The sequence below is a fragment of the Vulpes lagopus genome, chromosome 3 (genome assembly GCF_018345385.1).
Source record: "Vulpes lagopus strain Blue_001 chromosome 3, ASM1834538v1, whole genome shotgun sequence".
Classification (NCBI taxonomy): Eukaryota; Metazoa; Chordata; class Mammalia; order Carnivora; family Canidae; genus Vulpes; species Vulpes lagopus.
In genome coordinates, this window is record NC_054826.1 from 29,576,034 (window position 1) to 29,596,205 (window position 20,172).

At 51.0% G+C, this 20,172-nt stretch overlaps 1 protein-coding gene across 1 annotated transcript; it reads right to left on the reverse strand.

Annotated features, from left to right (window-relative positions):
• Nucleotides 1-364: 364 nt before the first annotated feature.
• ARSI (arylsulfatase family member I) lies at nucleotides 365-7,299 on the reverse strand. Its single transcript, XM_041747245.1, has 2 exons — nucleotides 6,551-7,299; nucleotides 365-2,875 (listed from the first exon to the last, which is right to left on the reverse strand). Exons 1-2 carry the CDS (start codon nucleotides 6,868-6,870, stop codon nucleotides 1,468-1,470), a joined length of 1,728 nt encoding a protein of 575 aa, XP_041603179.1. The 5' UTR covers nucleotides 6,871-7,299; the 3' UTR covers nucleotides 365-1,467.
• Nucleotides 7,300-20,172: the final 12,873 nt, after the last annotated feature.

Consider the following 20,172-nt stretch of genomic DNA (forward strand, 5'->3'; position numbering starts at 1 on the left):
CTGGAACCCGTACCCAAACCCCCTCCACTGCACCGCACCTACCCCACCCCACCCGTCCTGCTCATCCACAAGCTGACGAGTCCTAACAGGCCTCCTTTGCCAGTGACAAAAATAACTATTTTCAAAATTCACAGCAGGGCTTTCGCCTACACACGCTGCACCGACTGGAACCTGAAGGTAGATGTGCAGGGTGCAGCGTGTGCATGGAGGCGCGCTGTGCAGCGAGCAGGCCCTGAACAGCCGCCCCCCCGACCCCTCCTCCCACCCCTCAGCCCATGCCCCCCAACACACACACGCAGGGGTCCCCAGAATGACCAAGAAGGAAGGGCTCTTAAATCATCCATTGTACACAGGGGGACGCTGAGGCCCAGAGAGGGCCTGGGATTTGCCAGAGGTCACACGGTGGGCCTGTGGCAGGACTGGATCGGAACCCATATGTTCTGCTTCCTGGCCAGACTGCTCACCTCCTCTCCCATTCGCTGAGTCAATGGTGAGCTCATCCTTGCCCTCAGGATGCACACATGCGCGTGTACACAGGTGTACACAGGTCCAGACCAAGCTCACAGACCGCACTCCAGCCCTGGCTTCCGTGTGACTGCATTTTAATCAAGTTAACGGGCTCCTCCACAACCCTTACCTTAGCCAGTTCTCTACAGCCCTGTGAGGTAGGCAGAGCAGGGGCTAACATTCCCATTTGCAGATGGAGAAATTGAGGCCCAAAGGGGAAGGATTGGGTCCAAGGTCAAAGCAGCACTCAGTGGCCTGTTGGCCAGGGCCTCTTTACACAGCTGTTCCCACCACCCTTGATCCTGCAGCAGCTAACAGCCAGGTCAATTCTCTGGGTGCTGGGGGCCAGAAGGACAGCTTTCCCCAACATCCCCCAGTACGAGTCTGGCCTTGGGACCGGCCCAAGCCATGGGAGGACCAGGAAGGGCAGCCTGCCTCCCTAGACCTCCACCCTCAGCACTCAGAGGATCCCTTAAGAGTGGCCAGATTGCCATGTCTCTGCTAGGGGCCAGGCCTAGAGAGCTGCCTCCACATAGCCCCTCACCCAAACACCCAAGCAGTACCACAGAGATGCAGGGTTCAAGGGTGAGGCCTTAAATGAGCTGGGAGGTGGCAAGGTCAATGGGAACTCCATCATGGCCTCAGGTACCAGGTTCACACAAACGGAGCCACCAAGTCATTAGAGCTCATTTACAGATGAGGAAACTGAGGCCTGGAGAGCTCACATGGGCCACTTGAGGTCACAGAGCAAGTCAGTGGAGAGCCAGGACTGGAATCCAGGTACCCCAATCTAGTTTATTCTTCCCCAAGGCAACTCCCCACCCTTCAACTGAGGGGCACTATATGCCCTCCATTTCCCTGCAGATGGGGACTTGACCTCAGACCCCTCCATGGGGAGGGGCAGGGCCAGGCTTGAATGGAGAAGTTCATCTAGGGGGAGAGATCCTCGCCTCCCTCCCATCAGATCCTCTGGGACATTAGCCTGGTGTTGAGTTTTCGAAAAAAGGATCGAAGCTTGCAAATCTTGCATTTTTTCTTGCGGCGCCCTCGGGAGAAGCTTCGAGCCCTGCCTGCCTCTTCCTCCTCTTCCTCCTCTTCCTCCTCACTGGCCCAGGGCCCCCACGCACCCCCATTGAAGTCGGGATGGGCCCGAGGATTCTCGGCGGGGTAGCGCACAGGTATGGCTGTGCGGTTATAGTCCACCAGACGGGCCAGCAGGGCCCGGACCACGTCGGGTCGCTGGCCAGCCAGGTCCTCCCGTTCGTAGGGGTCGGCGCTGATATTGAAGAGCCACACCGCCTGGCGGGCGCTGGCCATACGCTCAAGGTTCCACCAGCTGCCCGGAAAGGCGGCCAGCGTCTGCGGCGGGATCCAATCTCCGTAGCCGGGGTCCCCTGTCAGCAGCTTCCACTCGCCCACGCGGATGGCGGCCTGCACGGCAGTGTTCCAGATGCCAAAGCCAGCCTCCAGGGAGCCGTGGCGGGCGTGGTTGTAGAGTGGGTCAATGTTGTGCAGGATCTCTGTGCGCGGCGAGGCCCGGCCCTCACTGATGGCCGGCCACACGTCGTAGCCGTCTAGCCCGTCAGCCGCCGAGGCGGTGCCACCTGCCAGACCCACCAGGGTTGGGTACCAGTCAGTGATGTGCACCAGCGCCCGGCTGGTCCGGCGCTTTCGCTTGAGCAGGGGGCTATGGACAAAGCCAAGGCCGCGCACGCCACCTTCCCAGTATGTGCCCTTGCGTCCTCGCAGAGGCCAGTTGCTGCCCCCCGAGAAGGTCTGGCCACCATTGTCACTGGAGAAGATGATGACGCTGTTGTTGTAGAAACCATAGCGCTTGAGGGCCGAGGTGATGTTGCGCACTGCTTCGTCCATGCAGGTCACCATGGCTGCGTACTTCCGCCGGGCCACGTTGCCCATGGTGCGGTAGCGGTACAGGTACTCACGAGGGGACTGCAGGGGCGTGTGCACCGCCTGGAAGGCCACATAGAGGAAGAGGGGCCGCCGGGGGCTGTGGCTAGCTAGGATGTGGCTGACACGCTGGGCATAGAGCATAGTGGAATACTGGCCGCTGAGCCCCCAGGCCACGTTCTCGCCCTCGTGCAGGTCAAAGCCACACACCCCGGGACCATCACAGTTGTCATAGGTGTAGTAGTCCACATTGCCCGTGAGCGAGCCCAGGAAGGTGTCGAAGCCCCGGCGGGTTGGCAGGCACTCCTTCCGGTAGAAGCCCAGGTGCCACTTGCCCACCATGTGGGTAGAGTAACCTGCCTCCTGCAGCTTCTGCGGCAGCGTCACCTGGTCCAGAGGCAGGCAGTTGGGCTGCCGAGGGCGGATGATGGAGTGCTGAAGTCCTGTGTGGATCTGGTACCTGGGTGGGGAGAGGGCACAGGTGAGCCACAATCCACTGCTCTGGCCAACCAAATCCCACTTCTCTCCCTGAGGTGGGCTCTGGCCCCAGCACTTCCAGCAAACCTACAGTAGCCAGCAGATCTCATCACGTGATAAGCACTTCAAATGCATTATCTCATAGAATCCTCGAAATCAATTGAAGCAGGTATTTACCGTCATTTTACAGAAAAGGAGATTGAAGCTTGGGATGGTTTAAACCACTCACCCAGGATCACACAGCTAGGAAGATGGGGAATTAAAAGTCGAACCCAGGTTAATCATGACAACAAAATAGTAATAGCTAATACCAAGCACTCTCTGGGGCCCAGCATCGTGCTACACTCCCTTATATGAATTATCTCACCAAATTCTCACTGACCTAGGAAGTACATGCATATCATTATTAATCCCATTTTCCATTAAGGAAACTGAGACTCAATAAATTAAGTCACTTGCCCAGTGATTCAAACAATAAGTAACTGGAGCTGGGATCTATATCGCAGGTGGTCTTCAGAGACTTCAGAATCCCTAAGTTCTAAGCTACTAACTTGCTCTGGGGCCTAGAGCAAGTCCTGCTCTCCCAGACAAACTCCTACTAACTCTTCAAAGCCCAGCCCAAATGTTCCCCCTCTGTAAAGTCTCTCATAACTCTCTCAAAAATGAGTCACTCTTGCTTCTGGGTTAACATTTAGTACACATGATCACTGTCCTACTCGGCCATGGAGTTCTCCTCAGTTGTACATGCTCTTGGACCCAGTGATATGTAATGGGGCTGTCCTTTACTCAGCTTTGTATACTTGGCATTCAGTGGATATCTAAAGGATATTCAATGACTTATGGAATGAATGAATGAATGGAATGAATGAATGAATGAATGAAACAAATGAAGAATGGCATTCAGAGGATTTTAAAGGCAGAAGGGACCCAAGTCAAATTCTATTTACCTTGTCTTAAAAATACAGGTCCAGGGGTGCCTGGGTGGCTCAGTTAATCAAGTGTCTGACTTTGGCTCAGGTCATGATCTCGGCAGGATCCTGGGATGGAGCCCGAGCCGGGAGTCAAGCCCCACATCAGGGTTCACACTCAGTGGGGAGTCTGCTTGTCCCTCTCCTTCTTCCCCTGCCCCTCCCCCTGCTCATGCTCTCTCTTTCTCTCATTCTCTCTCCAAACAAATAAATAAAATCTTTTTTTAAAAAAGAAAAACATATATCCAGAGGAGGGGAAGGGTCCTGCTCAAAGTCACTCAGTGATCAGGGGCAAAACCAGGACTTGAACACAAGTCCAAGCAGAGTCTGAACAGACTGTTTTCCAGCACATGAGGCTGCCACATATCTCTTGCCCCATAGTGGCCTCGGTTTGCTCATGTAATGGGGTGGATTGGGTAGAACTCTGAAAACCTTCCAGTTCCCAAATTTTATTAGACCAGTTTTCATGTGCCTACCTACAAATCCATGTGGCCCCTGGATCTGGGTCACTCACCCAGGCTAATACTTTGAGGCAGGAGTGAATGGTTAGCAGAATTCTGCATTCCTCATCTATTCATTCAAATCCCTTCTGTGGTCAAGGCCCCCATGTGATCTGCTTATGGTGTCCAGCTTTTACTCAAGTCTTGAAAGCCCAGAGTAAATAAGAAGCCTGGAACTTCACAAGGGTCTTAGAATCCCACACCTTTTTCTCACCCCAGGGGAATCCAAGTTAAGCCAGAACCAGAATACCTGACACCTTTAACCCAAGCATGAGAGTGAGCTCTCCTGTTTTTGGTTTCCTTATCTTAATTAAAGCTGTTACCATTGTTAGGTATCATTAACTACTATGGTCGTTTTCTATTTGCCACATATATTATTTCATTTAATCCTCATCAAAAATCTACAGGAAGATTATGATTATCCCCATCCTACAGATGATGAAAGTGAGGCTCTCCAAAGCATAGAAATGGGCCCTACTGCAGACGACAAGCAAGCAGCAGCTCCAAGCTTTGAACCCAGGTCTACACAACTCATGCCCAAAACCTCTCTGTGGTGCTGGCTCCACAGACCTCAATCAAGCTAACGAATGATTTAGATTTAATACAGGAAACACCCTACGGCCGGGTAGCGGCGGAGCCTCTTCTTAGGGCTGGGTACCACGGAGCACTGGTTTGTAAAGTGGGTGGGCCAGCTAAGAGTCACCGAAGCCTGTCTGCAAGTGAGTAACATGAGAAACACCGGTCTCTCCAGCTTCACCAAACACGACTGGATGCATTAACAAACACTAATGAGAGTAGTCAGCATCAGTCAGATGGAGCCAGCTGCAGGGGGCGGAGGGCAGACGCTGCCCAGCCACGCTCAGCTAACTTCACAGATCAGGGGGTTGGAAGGCTGCCCTGCTGGCTGCTCATTCCCCTGCTCGAACTAAAAGTCACCTCTTGGGAGAGAGACGCTAACTTGTGCACAATTCTTGGGAATGCAGATTCATCTTCCCTCCTCTGGGGGTTAGTCAACACTTGGTCTTCATGAACCGCCACCACCAACGCCCCCACCCACAGCACGTACACCAGCCCCTCTTGCACTTCTCCAGTTCTCTCTCTGTCCTGGAGCTGAATGCTCTGTGCCCGAGTGAAGGAAAAAAAGGTACCTATTTGACTCCCAGCTCTGGGACCTCTGCCAACCACCTGGCCTCTCAGCCCCCTCTCCTCCAGACCCTAAAGTTGGGGAGAGGCATGAGTAGGGCCCTCCCTGACTCCATGCCTCAGTTTCTCCCACCTAGGAAACAGGGAGAGCCAGGCTCTTGTTCCTGAGATCATACTAATGGCTTTTGGGTGGAACTTAGAAGAAGGCATGCCTTGGACCCCATCCAAGGAGGATTAGCTTCAGCCTTGCCAAAGGATTTTCTCCTAAGTGGCCAGAGTTTGCCTTCCACACCCCCACCTCCTGTTTCCCTGCTCTTTTAATCCTGTAATCCCGTCGCCTTGCCTGTGGACAACTCCTTACAGAGAAAGCAGCACGTCTCTTTGCGGCTCCCAGCCAACTCGGGAGGATTCCGCAGATGAAAAAACAGAGGCTTGGAGAAATGAAGTAACTAGCCAAGGCTCCATAGGTCACGGCATCCTGTGTGTGTCTTTCTGCACCACCTATACTTCCTTGGTTTCCTCTCCATGCATCCATCAATTTGGGGACCCTAATCCCTCTGGTGACATAGAGGCTGCCATTTATGGACAGCCAAGCAAGCTACACACAACTCATCCCATCCTCACCACTCTTTTCCAGGATTAAACACTGCTCTCCACCCCATTTATAGAGAAGTTAAATGAGTTGCTCATGGCCTCAGGGTCTGTAAATAGAAGCAGCCTTAAAACTTAAGTGTCAGAGATTGCCATGTTTCTCTATTTCTCTAACAAAGGGATGACCAGATGTCTCCTTCACATGGTGTGTAGTGTGTGTCCTAGAACATGGGAGGGAGGAGACCTCAAAGACGATCCAATCCATTCAGTGTACAGTTGGAGAAACTGAGGCCCAGAGAGGGCAAAAGACTTAACTCATGATCACACGGGCCACTGGGGACAGAATTGGCCGGGTCCTGGCTTCCCAGGTCCCAGACTGTGGACTCAGAGGAAACCTACAAACCGGATTTATTTGGGGCTCCCTCCGCCAGCCCCAGCAGCCTGGGTCATGCCTACCTGCCAGTGAGAAGTTGGCTCCGCGAAGGCGTGCAGATGGGCTGGATATAATAATTCTCCAACTTGACACCCTCGGCTGCCAGCCGGTCCAGTGTAGGGGTCTCGATATCTGAGCCGTGGTAGCCCACGTCGTGGTAGCCCTGGTCGTCGGTGAGGATGAAGATGATATGGGGAGGCTGGGGTGGAGGGGCCGAGGGCTGCTCCAAGCCGGGCTCCCCGGGCCCGTCGGCCACCAGGCTCGGCTTGGCCCAGTCCCAGGACAGGTAGCCGAAGCTGAGCAGGCTGACCAGCGAGAGGCCAGTGAGGGCGTGCAGCGCCATGCCGGCCCGCGCGTCCGCCTCGCGCGCCCAGGGCGCACGGCCCGCACGGCGCTGGACGGTGCCGCGGCCCGGGGGGCGGCTCCGGGCTGGGTCCGGCACCGGCGGGCGGCCCTGCGCGGCCGCAGCGGGGCGCTCCGGGGGGGTCAGGCCCGCGCCGAGCTGCCTCCCGCCGCCCGCGCTCCCGCTCCCCCAGCTCAGCCGGGCCAGCCTGAGACGCGGCGTGGCTGCTTCCAAAAAGTGCTCTCCACCATCCTCCGGCTCTCCCCTTCCCACTAGCCCTCGAGTGCTCCCGCCTCCTAATTTCTCTCGCCTCTGCTTTCCCTTCCTCCCCCTCCCGACCCTCCGGGCCCCCAGCCCGGCCTCTCGCCCCGCCCGGAGTCCCGAGAACAGTCGGGCTCCCCGCAGGGAGGCGGGCAGGACCCCGACCGGGAAGGGGAGGGAGGCTCGGGTTGGGCGGGCCTGGGGGGGACACCGCGGGAGAGAATGCGAGAAAGTTGTAACATCTGCCGGGGCCGAACCCCAGGTGGAGGGGCGGGACGTGCAGCGGCGGCTCCGCCCCCGGGCGGGAAGCCCAGGCCCGGTCGGCCCTCTGGCTCCGGCCCCCTCCCGGCCCGGGCCGGGACAGGGAAGGAGAGGGGCTGCTTGGAATTCAGTGGGACGACTCCGGCGCGGCCCGGTCAGACGGTCCTCCATCCGACACTCTCAGCATCTCTGCGTGCGTGCCAGCCCTGGAAGGGACGCTCATAGTTTCCTATTCCAATCCTGTCTTTCTACAGTTGGAGAAACTGAGGCTCTGGGATAGGTGGGAACTCGTGTAAGTCACAGGGCATGTTAGTAGCTTCTTCCCTGGGGCTCAGTGGCTGCTAGAGTGACAGTAGAGGCAGCAGTGGAGAACGGGAACGACTTGAGCAAGGACCTGGGGCTGGAGAGATCTGGAAACTAGATTCTGGCCTTTGCCAGCTTCGCTCTCCCGGTGTCCTCCCCTCCCCCTCTTCATTCTGAAGACAGAGGCTAGAGCGCCAGCGCTCAAATCCAGGGGTCAGGGGCTGTTGAATGCATCTTGTATCCACAGAGTCCAGAAGCTCAATCAGCACATGTTGCACGAATGAATGAATGAATGAATGGGCCTCCAGCATGGGTGCAGGCCAACTCCCACCGGAGGAAATCTCCGCGGCAGAGAAGGCATGCTGGAGGGACTCCTGGGCCAGGCAGGTATCATAAAGGAGTAAAGCAGGGGGATGGCCCTATTGCCAGAGGAAGCAGGGGCTACAGTGAGCCAAAGACCACAGCCTTGGGTCCAGCTGACCACTGTCATGCAAGAATGCAGACCAATGTTTCCAGATCTCCTGATTTTCCAAGAACACCCAAATCCAGATTATTATGAGAAATATTCCAACTGTTAAGTGCTAGCAACTAATTTAAAGCAAATGTAAGCGCTGCACGGGCCAACTCAAACCTGAGTAATATGTTAGGCCGTCGGGCGCCTTTTGCAACTTCCACTCTACTTCATTGTTTTCCCAAGTTTTACTAGGCTACATTTTTAAATGGGAAAACTGAATTAAACAAAACCAGTTAGGCATCCTTACTACCAGGACTTCAGACGTCGGATATGCTGACCTCCAGGAGGGGAATTGGCAAAGCTGTATTTTCCAATTTTATTTGACCAGGGCCCTCCTTTTCACAGGGCTTCTAGAAGGGCCGGTGTTTGGGGTACTTAGGGAAACAAAGACTGCCCAGGTGGGTTTTCTCTGCTAGCATCTTTCCCCTGCCAGCATTCTGTCATGATCCCTTCCCTCTGCCTTAAAACCACTGTGTGTGGGGAAAGAAACCAGACCTCCAAAATAGCAGCCCAAGTGAATCCACATTTTGAAATGAGGGCTGCGTGGGGCCAGCCGCTCCTGTTTGCTCAAAGCCCCATATTTAGGGTGACCAGATTTATCAGAAGGGAAAACTGAGCCTGTTGTTCTGGCAAAGGAAATGTTGAGGACAGACAGGAAAAATACAGCCTCCTGAGGGAAACGCTGCTAAAATGGTGCTTCCAGAGGCTTCAGCCTGAAGGCTGTCCTGGGGGTCAAAGTGGGACAAGTCACAGGAGGTCAGATGGACTTGGATTTTTGCATTCTTTGCATTGTCCCAGACCTCCATCAGGAGGATGTGGAGAAACAGCACAGGGAGAAATGGCAAGGGAGGTGGAGTGGGGATGTAGCCTGGAAGAAAAAATGTCTGGTTGGGGGGGAAGCTCACAGCCTGCAGATCTCCTGGGGGCAGGGGGAGGTGGGGTTGAGGAAGGGGGTTAGGGAGCATCTTAGCAGCAGAATTTCTAAGAGTTCGAGACTATGGGCTCTGACATCAAACTGCTAGTGTTCAAATCCTGCCACTTATCTGGGGCCAGGCCTTGGGCAGATTATTTGGCCTCCCTCAGCCTCAATTTCTTCTTCTGTAAAATGGGATAACAATATACATGAGACACACTACAGTGTTCAGTAAAGTGCCAGCACAGAGTAAGTACTCAATGAATGTGAATGATTATGATGATTGTTTTCTGTGGTTCAGGGAGAAAAGACCAAGTCCTGTGGGTTGACCATTACTGGGAGGCAGATTTCAGGCCAATTTAAGGGGTTACTTTTGTAGGAAATCTGTCAGCTTTCTTAATCAGAGGACGGCAGTGATGGGTGAATCACCGTGTGGAGAGAAGTAGGTGGCACTCTGGGGCCCAACTCGTGTTCCCCAGTATTCATGTTTAAGGGCACCCTCAGTACTCCCCCAAACCCATGGTGGCCTCAGGGGGCATCAACCCCCTCTAACATTCTAGGGAAATAACTACTAACCCTCAACTCTTAATGCCATCACACAGCAGGGCTAGGCTGGAACATTTAAGCCTGATGTTTCCAAAGGCTCAGGGATGCCAGTGGGGAAATAAACAATGAGAACGTGAATCCAGGTCATATCGCTGTTGAGATGTGACTCACTCATCTTCCCTTTACAGGATGCCTACCCACCTTCTTCCCTGGGATAACATCTGTCGGCCCTACTGCCACCCAGATGGACTCAAGAACTCCAAAATGCCTCAAGTTCAGTCCCAATAGGTAGGTTTCAGAGAAGCAGAAGTTCCCTCTTGAGCTCAGCTAGCTTTTGCAGTTTCTGTCTCAGGACCCACCTGTTTCCAAGGAATGACAGCAGGAATATCTGTCCCCTAGAGACCGGGGAAATCTGTCCCCTCATTCACACAGGTGTGTGCCTCCCCTGTCATTCACAAAGAGCAACTGCATTAAAACAGTGCTAGAAATGTAACATCTGCACATGAAATACAGATCAGATATGGCAGGGGTATAGTGTTGTTAACTTCCCGTCAGATTTCAGAAAGCACTGAGCTCCCCATTACTAGCACAATGCAAGAAGAGCAGAAAGTGCCATTTATCTAGGAGGTTAGAGAGATTCCAAATTAAATTGGGGAGCAAAATCGAAAGACTTTGGAAGTTCTTTCCAACTTGAAAATGTTATGATTCGGATTATTTATCCACAGAAAACTTGTGAGGGTGCAGAGATATAAAAGTGAAAAAGTGGGTGAGTCTGTTTTGTGACTTTGTCTTTCATTGCTATGTGTGGGGTAGGTGTAGGTGTGTGTGTGTATGTTTGGCCATCTTTGAGCTAAAATTAACTTAGTACAGATATTATTTTCTTCTGACTTAATTGACCTTGGCAAAGATCTTTTTTTTTTTTTTTAAGATTTTATTTATTTATTTGAGAGAGAGAGAGAAAGAGAAAGGGAGCATAAGCAGGGGGAAGGGCAGAGGGAGAGGGTGAAGCAGACTCCCCACCAAACAGGGAGCCCAAATGTGGGACTCATCCCAGAATCCAGAGATCATGACCTACCTGAGCTGAAGGCAGACACCCAACCAACGGAGCCACCCAGATGCCCCGACCTTAGCAAAGATTTTATGCACAGGTTATGCATGCATGCATGTTGTCCTCTGGAGGTCAGTTTGTGTAGGTGGGGCCAAATCAAGGATCCAAAAGGTAACATAGAAGGCCTCTGAACAATCAAACATGTCACAGAGTTCGATCCCTGGACTCAGAGGAGAGCTTCTCTGGCCTTCCTCACTCCAGGCCTACTGACTCTTGCTTTGTGTGCAATTCTTATAAGGCTCATGATTTTGTTTCCTAGGAATATTGGAAGCAGTTCAGAAGGAATGGATGAGAAGGTGGCTTGAGGCACTTGCCTGTTTTATAGTAATACAGCTTCACAATGAAAACATCAGGGGCCAAACAAAAGAATACACAGAAAAATTGGACCTGTAAATTCCCAAAGCCTGGGATTTTGGTGCCATTTGGTGCAAAAGCCAAGAGCTGTGTCCACCTGAACAGATCTGGGGGCACCACCAAATCACAGTCAAGCCACAGAAGGGCATGAGGCATCATCCTTCAGTGTTTAAATTCTGTTTAAGATCCTCTCTTCAAAAAGGCTAGAGAAGGCATCAGGAATGTTTTAAGGTTTCTATCCAAGATGGTTACTTTGACAGGTTCATGGTGTAAGCTCAGCTTCGCCTGTAGAGCATCCTCCCCAAAGATGCAGGCTCGGGCGGCAGTACTGGCTGCAGTGCATTCCGCTCTGCGTTCTATGGTGAGAAGGATGCCAGCGCCCTGCAATGGTGCTGGATGGACGTCAGGCTCCCCAGAGGCAGGCCCAACTCCTCCCCCTCCTGCCTCTCCTCAGAGCCCATGGATAACAGCATTACATTCCCTGCACTTTAAGCTCCTCGAGCCCCGGGAGCTGGAAAGGGCATGTAGCGTGTGGCACCCAGGAAGGAAGCACACCAAGTGGGAGCACGAGATTCTGCTTCTGCACCCTTGCCAAGAGTTAGGCCATATCCTCCTAATGAGCCATTTCCTGATTCGAAAAATGCCTCCACAGGATTTCCTGGTCGTCTAGTCTAGTGGCCACTGGTTCTCACTTTAAGTCACACACTCGACTAGTGCATCATGAATTACAATAAATCAATGATCAAAGGTAAGGTCAGAGGTGTCTAAGAAAGCCATGCTGGCCGCATCACAGAGACTGTATTGCCCACCTGGATGAGCTATGCTCCCCAGTGGGTGCCAAGGGGGCATCTGAGGCCTGGTGGTTCTTGCTAGTCATTATTTGGGCAAAATGGCTCTGGGACGAAGAGCATTTTCCTCCTTGATGCTGGTGCACCTCCTTTTGCATTTCTGGAGTGGGGTGGGGGAACACACTCCTGACCCTTGCTTCCAGCCTTCTCGGCCATCTCACCGAGTCCTCATGTTTTAGCATCGGGATCTCCATATCAGACATCGGAACCGAGAGTGGCAAGAGCCAGGGCACCGTAGTCGCTTGCCTTTAACCCTTCACGGGGCCCCAGTCCTGGGCATTTCAATGGCTCCTTTCTCTGGCGCTCAATGAAACATTCTTCCGAGCAGATTATTGAAAGCAGAGCTCTAGGTCCACAATGGGCGCTCTGTGCTCACAGCCGCTGCCCAATCTGTTTGCCCAGCTCGACTGCGGCCTCGCCTCTCCGCACACTCCCGCCCTCCGCCGCCCGACCCCGGCCCCACCTCGAGGCCAGCTCAAAGGGAGGCCGTATGAAAGGACTTGTTCTCCACCTTCTCAGAAGTTCCCGCCTTGGCCTCTGCCAGCCTTGGGAGGAATTAGCCCGATGGGACCCAGGCCTGCCTCCGGCCCATCCATCCGGGGCTCTGCCCACTTTTATATCTGGAGATTTCTTTTCTTTTTTTGAATATATATTTTATTTATTTATTCATGAGAGACACAGACAGAGAGAGACAGAGAGAGAAGCAGGCTCCATGCAGGGAGCCCGACATGGGACTCAATCCCGGGACTCCAGGATCACACCCTGGGCCGAAGACAGGCACTAAACCACCGACCCACCCAGGGATCCCCCTATGTCTGGAGATTTCTGTCCTCACTGGTCAATGGGTTTCTCTCTCTCTCTCTCTCTCTCTCTCTCACACACACACACACACACACACACACACCAGGTGGGACTTTCAGAGAAAGAGATGAAGCCCCAGAGAAGCAGACTGAGATCTGGGGTCACTCGACTGATCCAGAGATCCAGAGAAGTAGAGGGGCTCCAAAAAGCGAGGGTGCCAGGCTGCCCACTAGCATCCCCTCCCGGGTTCAGGGAAAGAAACAGTTCCCCGAGTGAGAGCCCTGGAGCTGATGGCTGTTCTCCAGCCTAGCCCTGCCATTTGCTAGCTGTGTGACTTAGCTACCTGAGTCGACCTCTTAGTGCCCTGGTTTTCTTATTTGTAAAGCAGGAATAATTATAGTAGCTACCTCATCAGGTTGTTGTAAGGATTACAACAGACAAGGCACGTGATGCTCTTAGCATGGTGCCTGGTGTCTAATCAGCTCTCATGAAATAATAGCTGTTGTTATTATTGTTACTATATTTAGATTCTATTGTCATTGTACTTAGTCTATTCCTACAAGTGCAGAGCCCTGGGAACAAAAATCAGCATTCCCTTGATCAAGTCCTTGTTCTCTTCCAAATTTTTTTAAAGATTTTATTTATTTATTCATGAGACACACACAGAGGCAGAGACATAGGCAGAGGGAGAAACAGACTCCATGCAGGGAGCCTGATGTGGGACTTGATCCTGGGACTCCAGGATCACGCCCAGAGCCAAAGGCAGACGCTTAACCACTTAGGCATCCCTCTTCCAAAATTTTCAATGGCTGGCTACTCACTGCCTATAGTAAAGGGCTCGAGCTCCTTGGCTTGGCTCTCAGGAGACAAAAACTTGATTCCCTGCTTCATGGTAACAGTCACTAAAAGTGTAAAGGGTAAATGGGTCCTCTCGCTGCCATCTGTGACTGTCCTCATCTACTATATTTGGAGAACCTGGCTTTTAGCATCAATATAAGGAAAACCTGCCTGGCGGGAGAAAGATGCTGAATCAATACCAAATTGAAATTTGGAGGTCGTAATAGTGCTATAATAGCTTGCCTTTAGTGAACACCCAGTATGTGCCAGGTGCCGTGTGTGACCATATTTTTTCACTTAATTCTCGTGCAGGCCTATGGCGCAGGTAAAATTATTACCATTATCTGCATCTTCCAGATAGAGAAACTGAGAAGCAAAGAAAGGGTAAGTAATTTGCCCAAGCTCACACAGCCAGAAAGCTATGTCCGAGCCAGGATTTGAACTGGCTGTTCAAACACCTGTTATATTGAATATGCCACGATTCACTCTCCTGTTAGAGACCCTCAGTCTGTCACAAGGCTTCACATACGGTTCCCCCTGTGCCCTTCGGTTCCCCCTGTGCCCTTCGTGGTTAGATGCCAACTCTCTCAGTGCTTTGGCATCCCCTGGCGGTCCCTAGGGGTCCTGGGAGGCACCCTCACATCCTGGGTAGAACTCCACTGCTTGGCCACTACTGGCTTCTGGGCCCATTCCCTGCCCTCCTCATTCTCTCCCTGAGGTCCCAGTGCCTGCTCCAGTGGCTTTGGGACATCCCGAAGTCCTCTGAGGCAGAGGCTTCCCCTGGCTGCCTGTCTTCTAGGAACCAGATGTCACCTGTCAGCTCTGCCTCCCTGTGGAGCACTAGCCAGTCTCCCAGGGCAGCAGTCTTGCTGGGTTTTTCTTCTAAGGGACAGTACAGCCCAGCCCCCACTGCCTCCTGGCCCTGGCTAGACAGCTCCAAGCTGGGGATGCTCACTAATGACAGGGATGAGGCTTGCCTCTGTTCCTATGGCAACTGCTGCGCTCCACTTAGTCAATCACTTTTTGAAGCTCCTGCTGGTGTGAGAGTTATTTTGCATAGACATACTTAACTCTTAACCAGGAACTCTGCACTGGGTCTTTAGATCCTTCCAGATCGCTTATAAAGTTGATTTTCTCTTTCCTCCCTTTGTCGAAGTCCCTTTATCTTTAAAGCTCAGCTCAAATCCCACCTCTTCTAAGAGACCTTTCCGGGTCTCTCCCTCCCCGTGCGCCTCCCCAGGTGGAGTCAATCTCTTGCTCCCCACACTCCCCTGGGGCATGTTTATGGCTCTCTTAGATCACAGTCTTCTGTTTCACAGTTATTTATGTGTCTCCCTCTGAGCCCCTGGTGACTGATCAGCCCATAGTAGGTGCTAAACAAACATTTGTTTGAATTTATTTGAATTTCCCTTTCAGGGTTTTAAAAAATTACTATTATTAACAGTACAGACCATTACTAATAATCCCTATGCTTGTAAAATTATTTACAGTTTATATATAGCTTCATGCTTGAGGGCACTGCTTTAAACCCCAGCTCCACCCTTGCTAGCTCTGTGACAGCGTACAAGCCTTGTAACTGCTCTCAGCTTGCTTCTCATCAGTAAAACGGATTGTTGTAAATATTAAAATAAACGTGTAAAGAGTTTACTTAGCACAGGGCCAGATGCTTGTGATGCCTCAGTAAAATGTTAGTCATTATTATAACTCATGGTCTCATTTGGACCCCACAAGAGCTCTAGGATGAGAAGTGCAGGGCTTTTGTTAGTGTCACCAAGGGCATGTGAAGAGGATGAGGCTCCGAGAGGGGATGTTCTGCCTAAATGTTCAGACCTTATTCGAGTGCTGCGGTGGGTACCTGTTGTCAGCTGTGGGGCCTTTCCATCTCCCCTTTCCAGGTCATGGAACCTGGATTTCCCTTTGCAGAACTACTCCTTCCTACTGGTGGGTCCACTCTGAGGCAGGCTTGGATAATCAGTGTCAGATGTCCCTAGCCACAGTGATTAGTTCAGGGATGGCCAAGGGGACCCAAGTCTGTCCAAGGAGACTCACTTCTGAGATTTTTGTTTGAATTTCTGAGAACAAGATTGTCTCTTTGCTGCTGGACTGTAAGCCTAACTCTCGGCTAACTCTAGGGGCTAACTCGAACAGAGAGGAAAGCCAAGTGCAGAGGTGAAGACAGATTCATTATATTGTCAGCTGAACCGAGGAATCCCAAAGATACAACAACCCCTGGACTTTGGCAGTGGGAACGGATACAGTCCTTCTGTCTCATGCCAGGTTGTGTTGGTATCTGCCATTTGCAGCTGAATGAGTACCAACCATTGCAAATACACTATGTCGTCCACACAGAGATCAAGGATCTCTCTATTCCATTCAATCACATGACAGACACTTCTGGAGTACTTACTATGTGCCACCTACTTCCCCGGGCTGACACTGTAGGAATGGATTAAGACAAAGCACCCAACCCTCTTGGAGCAGAGGTCCATTGTCATCCCTCTTGACATAGGAAGAAACCAAGGCTCAGAGAGGAGGACACCCCCAAAGTATGTGTCCTTCAAATGATTCAGGGTGCCATGGTTCCGGATGAGGCTGGGTAGGAGCTGGGGCAGGCAGCTAGGACTGGCCAGTCACTGGTACGAAGGACTGGTTTAGGAATTCATGAGTTTTTACTCATGCCATGTCAAAGCAGGAAGGTTCTGGACCAAAAGCAAGAGGTTGGATACAGAGGCTGAGACTCTAGTCCCCTGGGTCCAGGAGTCTGGACAAGGGACATTTTCCTAGGAACAGTGTGGCTCTGAAATCTGATTTGGTTGATTCCCATGCTCCTGGCTGATTGGATAGCCTCTCCTCTTGGGCTACAACTCTGATTAATAAGGTCTCTCTAGCATCAAGATTATCCTAGGAGGAGGCTGCTTCTTCTGGGATCTTTCACTATACTTCTCAAAGGGAAAAGCCCACTTTCCAACCCAAGCTGAGGCAAGTTTTTCTCCTCCATCTGATGACTCACCTCTGGGAGAGCCCAGTCTCTCCAGGGCTGGGCCCCTGGGGGAGGTTGTGATGTCTAGAAGTTGGATTTGCTCTCAGCTTGCTTTGTTTGTCTCTGACTCGTCTGGATCCTGCACAGGGTCTGGCATATAATAGAATGAATAAGTTTTTCTTAAATGGATGTTTGTGGAGTTTTGTTTGTCGGTTTTTTTACTCATAGCAGAGTTTAAGATGCCCATCCTGAGGCAAACTGACTGTGAAACTAATACAGTTTAAGCTTCAAGACCCTTCCCTGGCACAGGCCCCACTCTAAGCTCTGGGAGGGGCCCTAGCAATGTGTTCACATGGTCATGTGCTTCTGTAAAAATTGCATAAGTCATTTTAACTGTAATCAGTTGAGATCACTCACTTTTTCCACTCTGCCCTCCTTACTGTCAGACTTTCCTTATGTCAGATGGCTTTAGAATGGCCGTGGCATTTTTTGGGATCTGGCTAAAGGGAAGTTGCATTTAGTTTGCATTTTGTGGCTGTCTAGGTTTTATGAATAGTTAAGTCAGCTATTTCAGGATTGAAATGTCTTGAAGGACCCCCTTGCTGTCTACTGAGCCCACTTACTTGGCATAAAGACACAGAGGTGAAGGCTCAGAGTTGCATGGTGACAGAAATGTGACCTCCAGGACCTGGTAGCAGAACTGTGTGTGCTGGAAAGGAGGGACAGTTTGAAATCCAGGAAGCTGGAAGCGAGGCTTCCAGCCTAGTAGATAGTTCTTCCAATGATCAGGCCTTTACAATGGTAAGCAGACTTGGTGCTCAGAAATACTTAGACAAAATGGAAGTTATTCCCTGTCGAGAATATTCTCTGTAAGACAATGGATACAATGATAAATGTACCGCAACCCTCCCTTTCTTTTGTGTTGTTTATGGCTGAACTGTGTCCCTCTGAAAAGGTATGTTGTTATCCTAACTCCTAATACCTCAGAATGTGATCTTGTTTGGAAATAGGGTCTTTATAGAGGTAGTCAAATTAAAACAAGGCCCTCAGAATGGGCCCTAATCCAGTATAACTGGTGCCCTTATAAAAGGAAGAAAGTTTGGATGTAGAGACAGGCACACAGGGAAATCCCAGATAGTGATGAAGGCAGAAATCACGGTGATGCTTCTACAAGGCAAAGAATACCAAAGGCTGCCAGCACACCACCAGAAGCTACAAGAGGGGCCTGGACCAGATTCTTTCTCACAGCCCCCAGAAGAAACCAATACTACCAATACCTTGATTTCAGACTTCTAGCCTCTAGAACTGGGAGACAGTACATTTCTGTAGTTTAAGCCACTCAGCATGGTACTTGGTTATGGTGGTCCCAGTAAACAAATACCCATGGAAATAGAAGTTGCCAGAAGACCTGTGTCTGTAGACCACAAACCTGGGGCAATAGCACATACAGTGAGTACATCGAAGTGTGAAGTCCCATGTTTCATGCATTCCAACAATCACAAATCAAAAGGAAAAATTCAGTTAACCATGCAAGAAGGAAGAGCTAATTATCTTTCCACGAGTATACCTAAAATGGCACCTGTAGCTTCCCTCCATCCTCCAAGACCTACGCTGTTCCCACCATCTGGAACTTTCTCTCATTGTCCGCAACTAGGACTTCCCTACCTCCACCCCCAGAGCCTCATCCTGTTACCTGTGTGTGCTCCCCACATCATATTTAGAAAGCAACCAGCTGGGCTCTGCTCCTATGGGCCCAGATCCCAGATTTGAGATTCTAGAGAATTAAAGGGTAGAGTGGCCTGAACCCCATCCCCCCAAACCACCCTTCCTCATCACTTTTCACTCCTTCCCTGAGCCCAGAAAACCAAATCAGAGTTCTTTCCTCTCAGACCCTGAAGGAACAGTGCCTTCATGTTTGGCCCCAGGCGAGCATTCTCAATTACTCTGGAAAGGCCATCTAAACATTGGCGATTCTGCTGGGTTTTTCTTTCCACCTTTTCCTCCTCCTTCCCCTGGCCTGGCCTCCAGCCTCTCTTCCATATTCCCTGCCCCACAGTGTCCTCAGGGGAACCCAGCCCTCTCTTCCCCTGCAACCCACTTCCCACCACGCTTACCACCAGCCTGCTCTCTCTTATCAGACGACCAGCCCCAGTTGTTTTTCTTAGACGTCAGTCTGAGGCTCTTGGCTAAAGATGTAGGGAGAAGCAGAGGGAACTCCAGGGTGGTTGGGCTGCAGGGTCCAGGCAGGGATTCAGTGGCTCACAATGTACAGGGTTCTATCTAGAGCACCTTCGGGTACAACTTGACTCATCAAGATCCTGGACTCAGCACTGAGAAGAGGGGATTGACCAGGACCCTTGGAATGACAGAAACCCAACTTGCCAGCTTAAGGCAAGAAGGGGGAGTTTTTTGACTGGTGGAGCCAAGTGGAAAGAGATGGGGAAGAGTGGGACTGCTGGGATGACTTGTGTTCTTCCATTTTAACCTTTGTCCCCCTGTGGATGTCACTTTTATTCTACCGGGCTCACCAGGAGGAAACTCAGAGATACTTTCTTGGCCCAAGTTAAAAAGTCCCAGAGAGCTCACACATTACTGATGGGGATGTTCAAAATGGTCAAGCCACAGCGAAAAACAAAAGTCAACATAGAATTGCCTTAAGACCCAGCAATTCCACTCCTAACCATATGCCCCCAAAGAATTGAAAATGAGGACTTAAACGTATACTTGTGCACAAACATTCATACAGCACTATTCACAATCACCAAAAGGTGGAAACAGCCCAAATGCCTTTCAGCGGAAGGATGGGTAACCAAATTGTAGAATATTACTCAGCCATAAAAAGGAATGGAGATCTGATGCATGCTATGGTGTGGACGAGCCTCAAAACCAGTACGCTGAGTGAAATAGGCCAGACACCCAAGTTCCCATCTTATATGAGTCCATCTGTGTGAAACAGCTAGAATAGGAAAACCCATAGGATGCAGATTGGTGGTTGCCAGAGGAATTGGAAAGAGGAATGTAGAGCAACTATTTAACTGGCATGAGGTTTCCTTTGAGGTGATTGAAAGGTTTCGAACCAGATGTGGTGCTTGTACAACATGGAATTGAATTGTTGACTCACTTTTAGAAAGTTAATTTTAGGTTGTATTAACTTCACTATGATAAAATTTAAAAGCTTCAGAGAACTCTCTCGTTGGCTTATCTTGGGTCAAGTGCCCAACCTAGCCAACCAGCAAGGATCAGGGGTGGAATCTACAAAGACAGGGCAGCTCTCCTTAGGGTCACATGGTTGCAGTTGGGCAAAGTTACATTTCCTGAAGAGGTGGGAGACAGGGCACTCTTCTGGGAAAATGAAACTTCAGTTTAATAAATGAAAGAATGGCCAAACATCAGGGCTAAAAGAGAATCTGGAATTACACTGTTTGGTGGCTACTAGTTAAGTATGGCCCTTTAGATTTAAATTAATTCAGTTTCTAAGTGGCACAAGCACCTTTCAAGAGCTAGTGGCTACAATATTGGACAACATAGATATAGAACTTTTCTGTCACTGCAGAAAGTTCTATGGGACAGCAATAA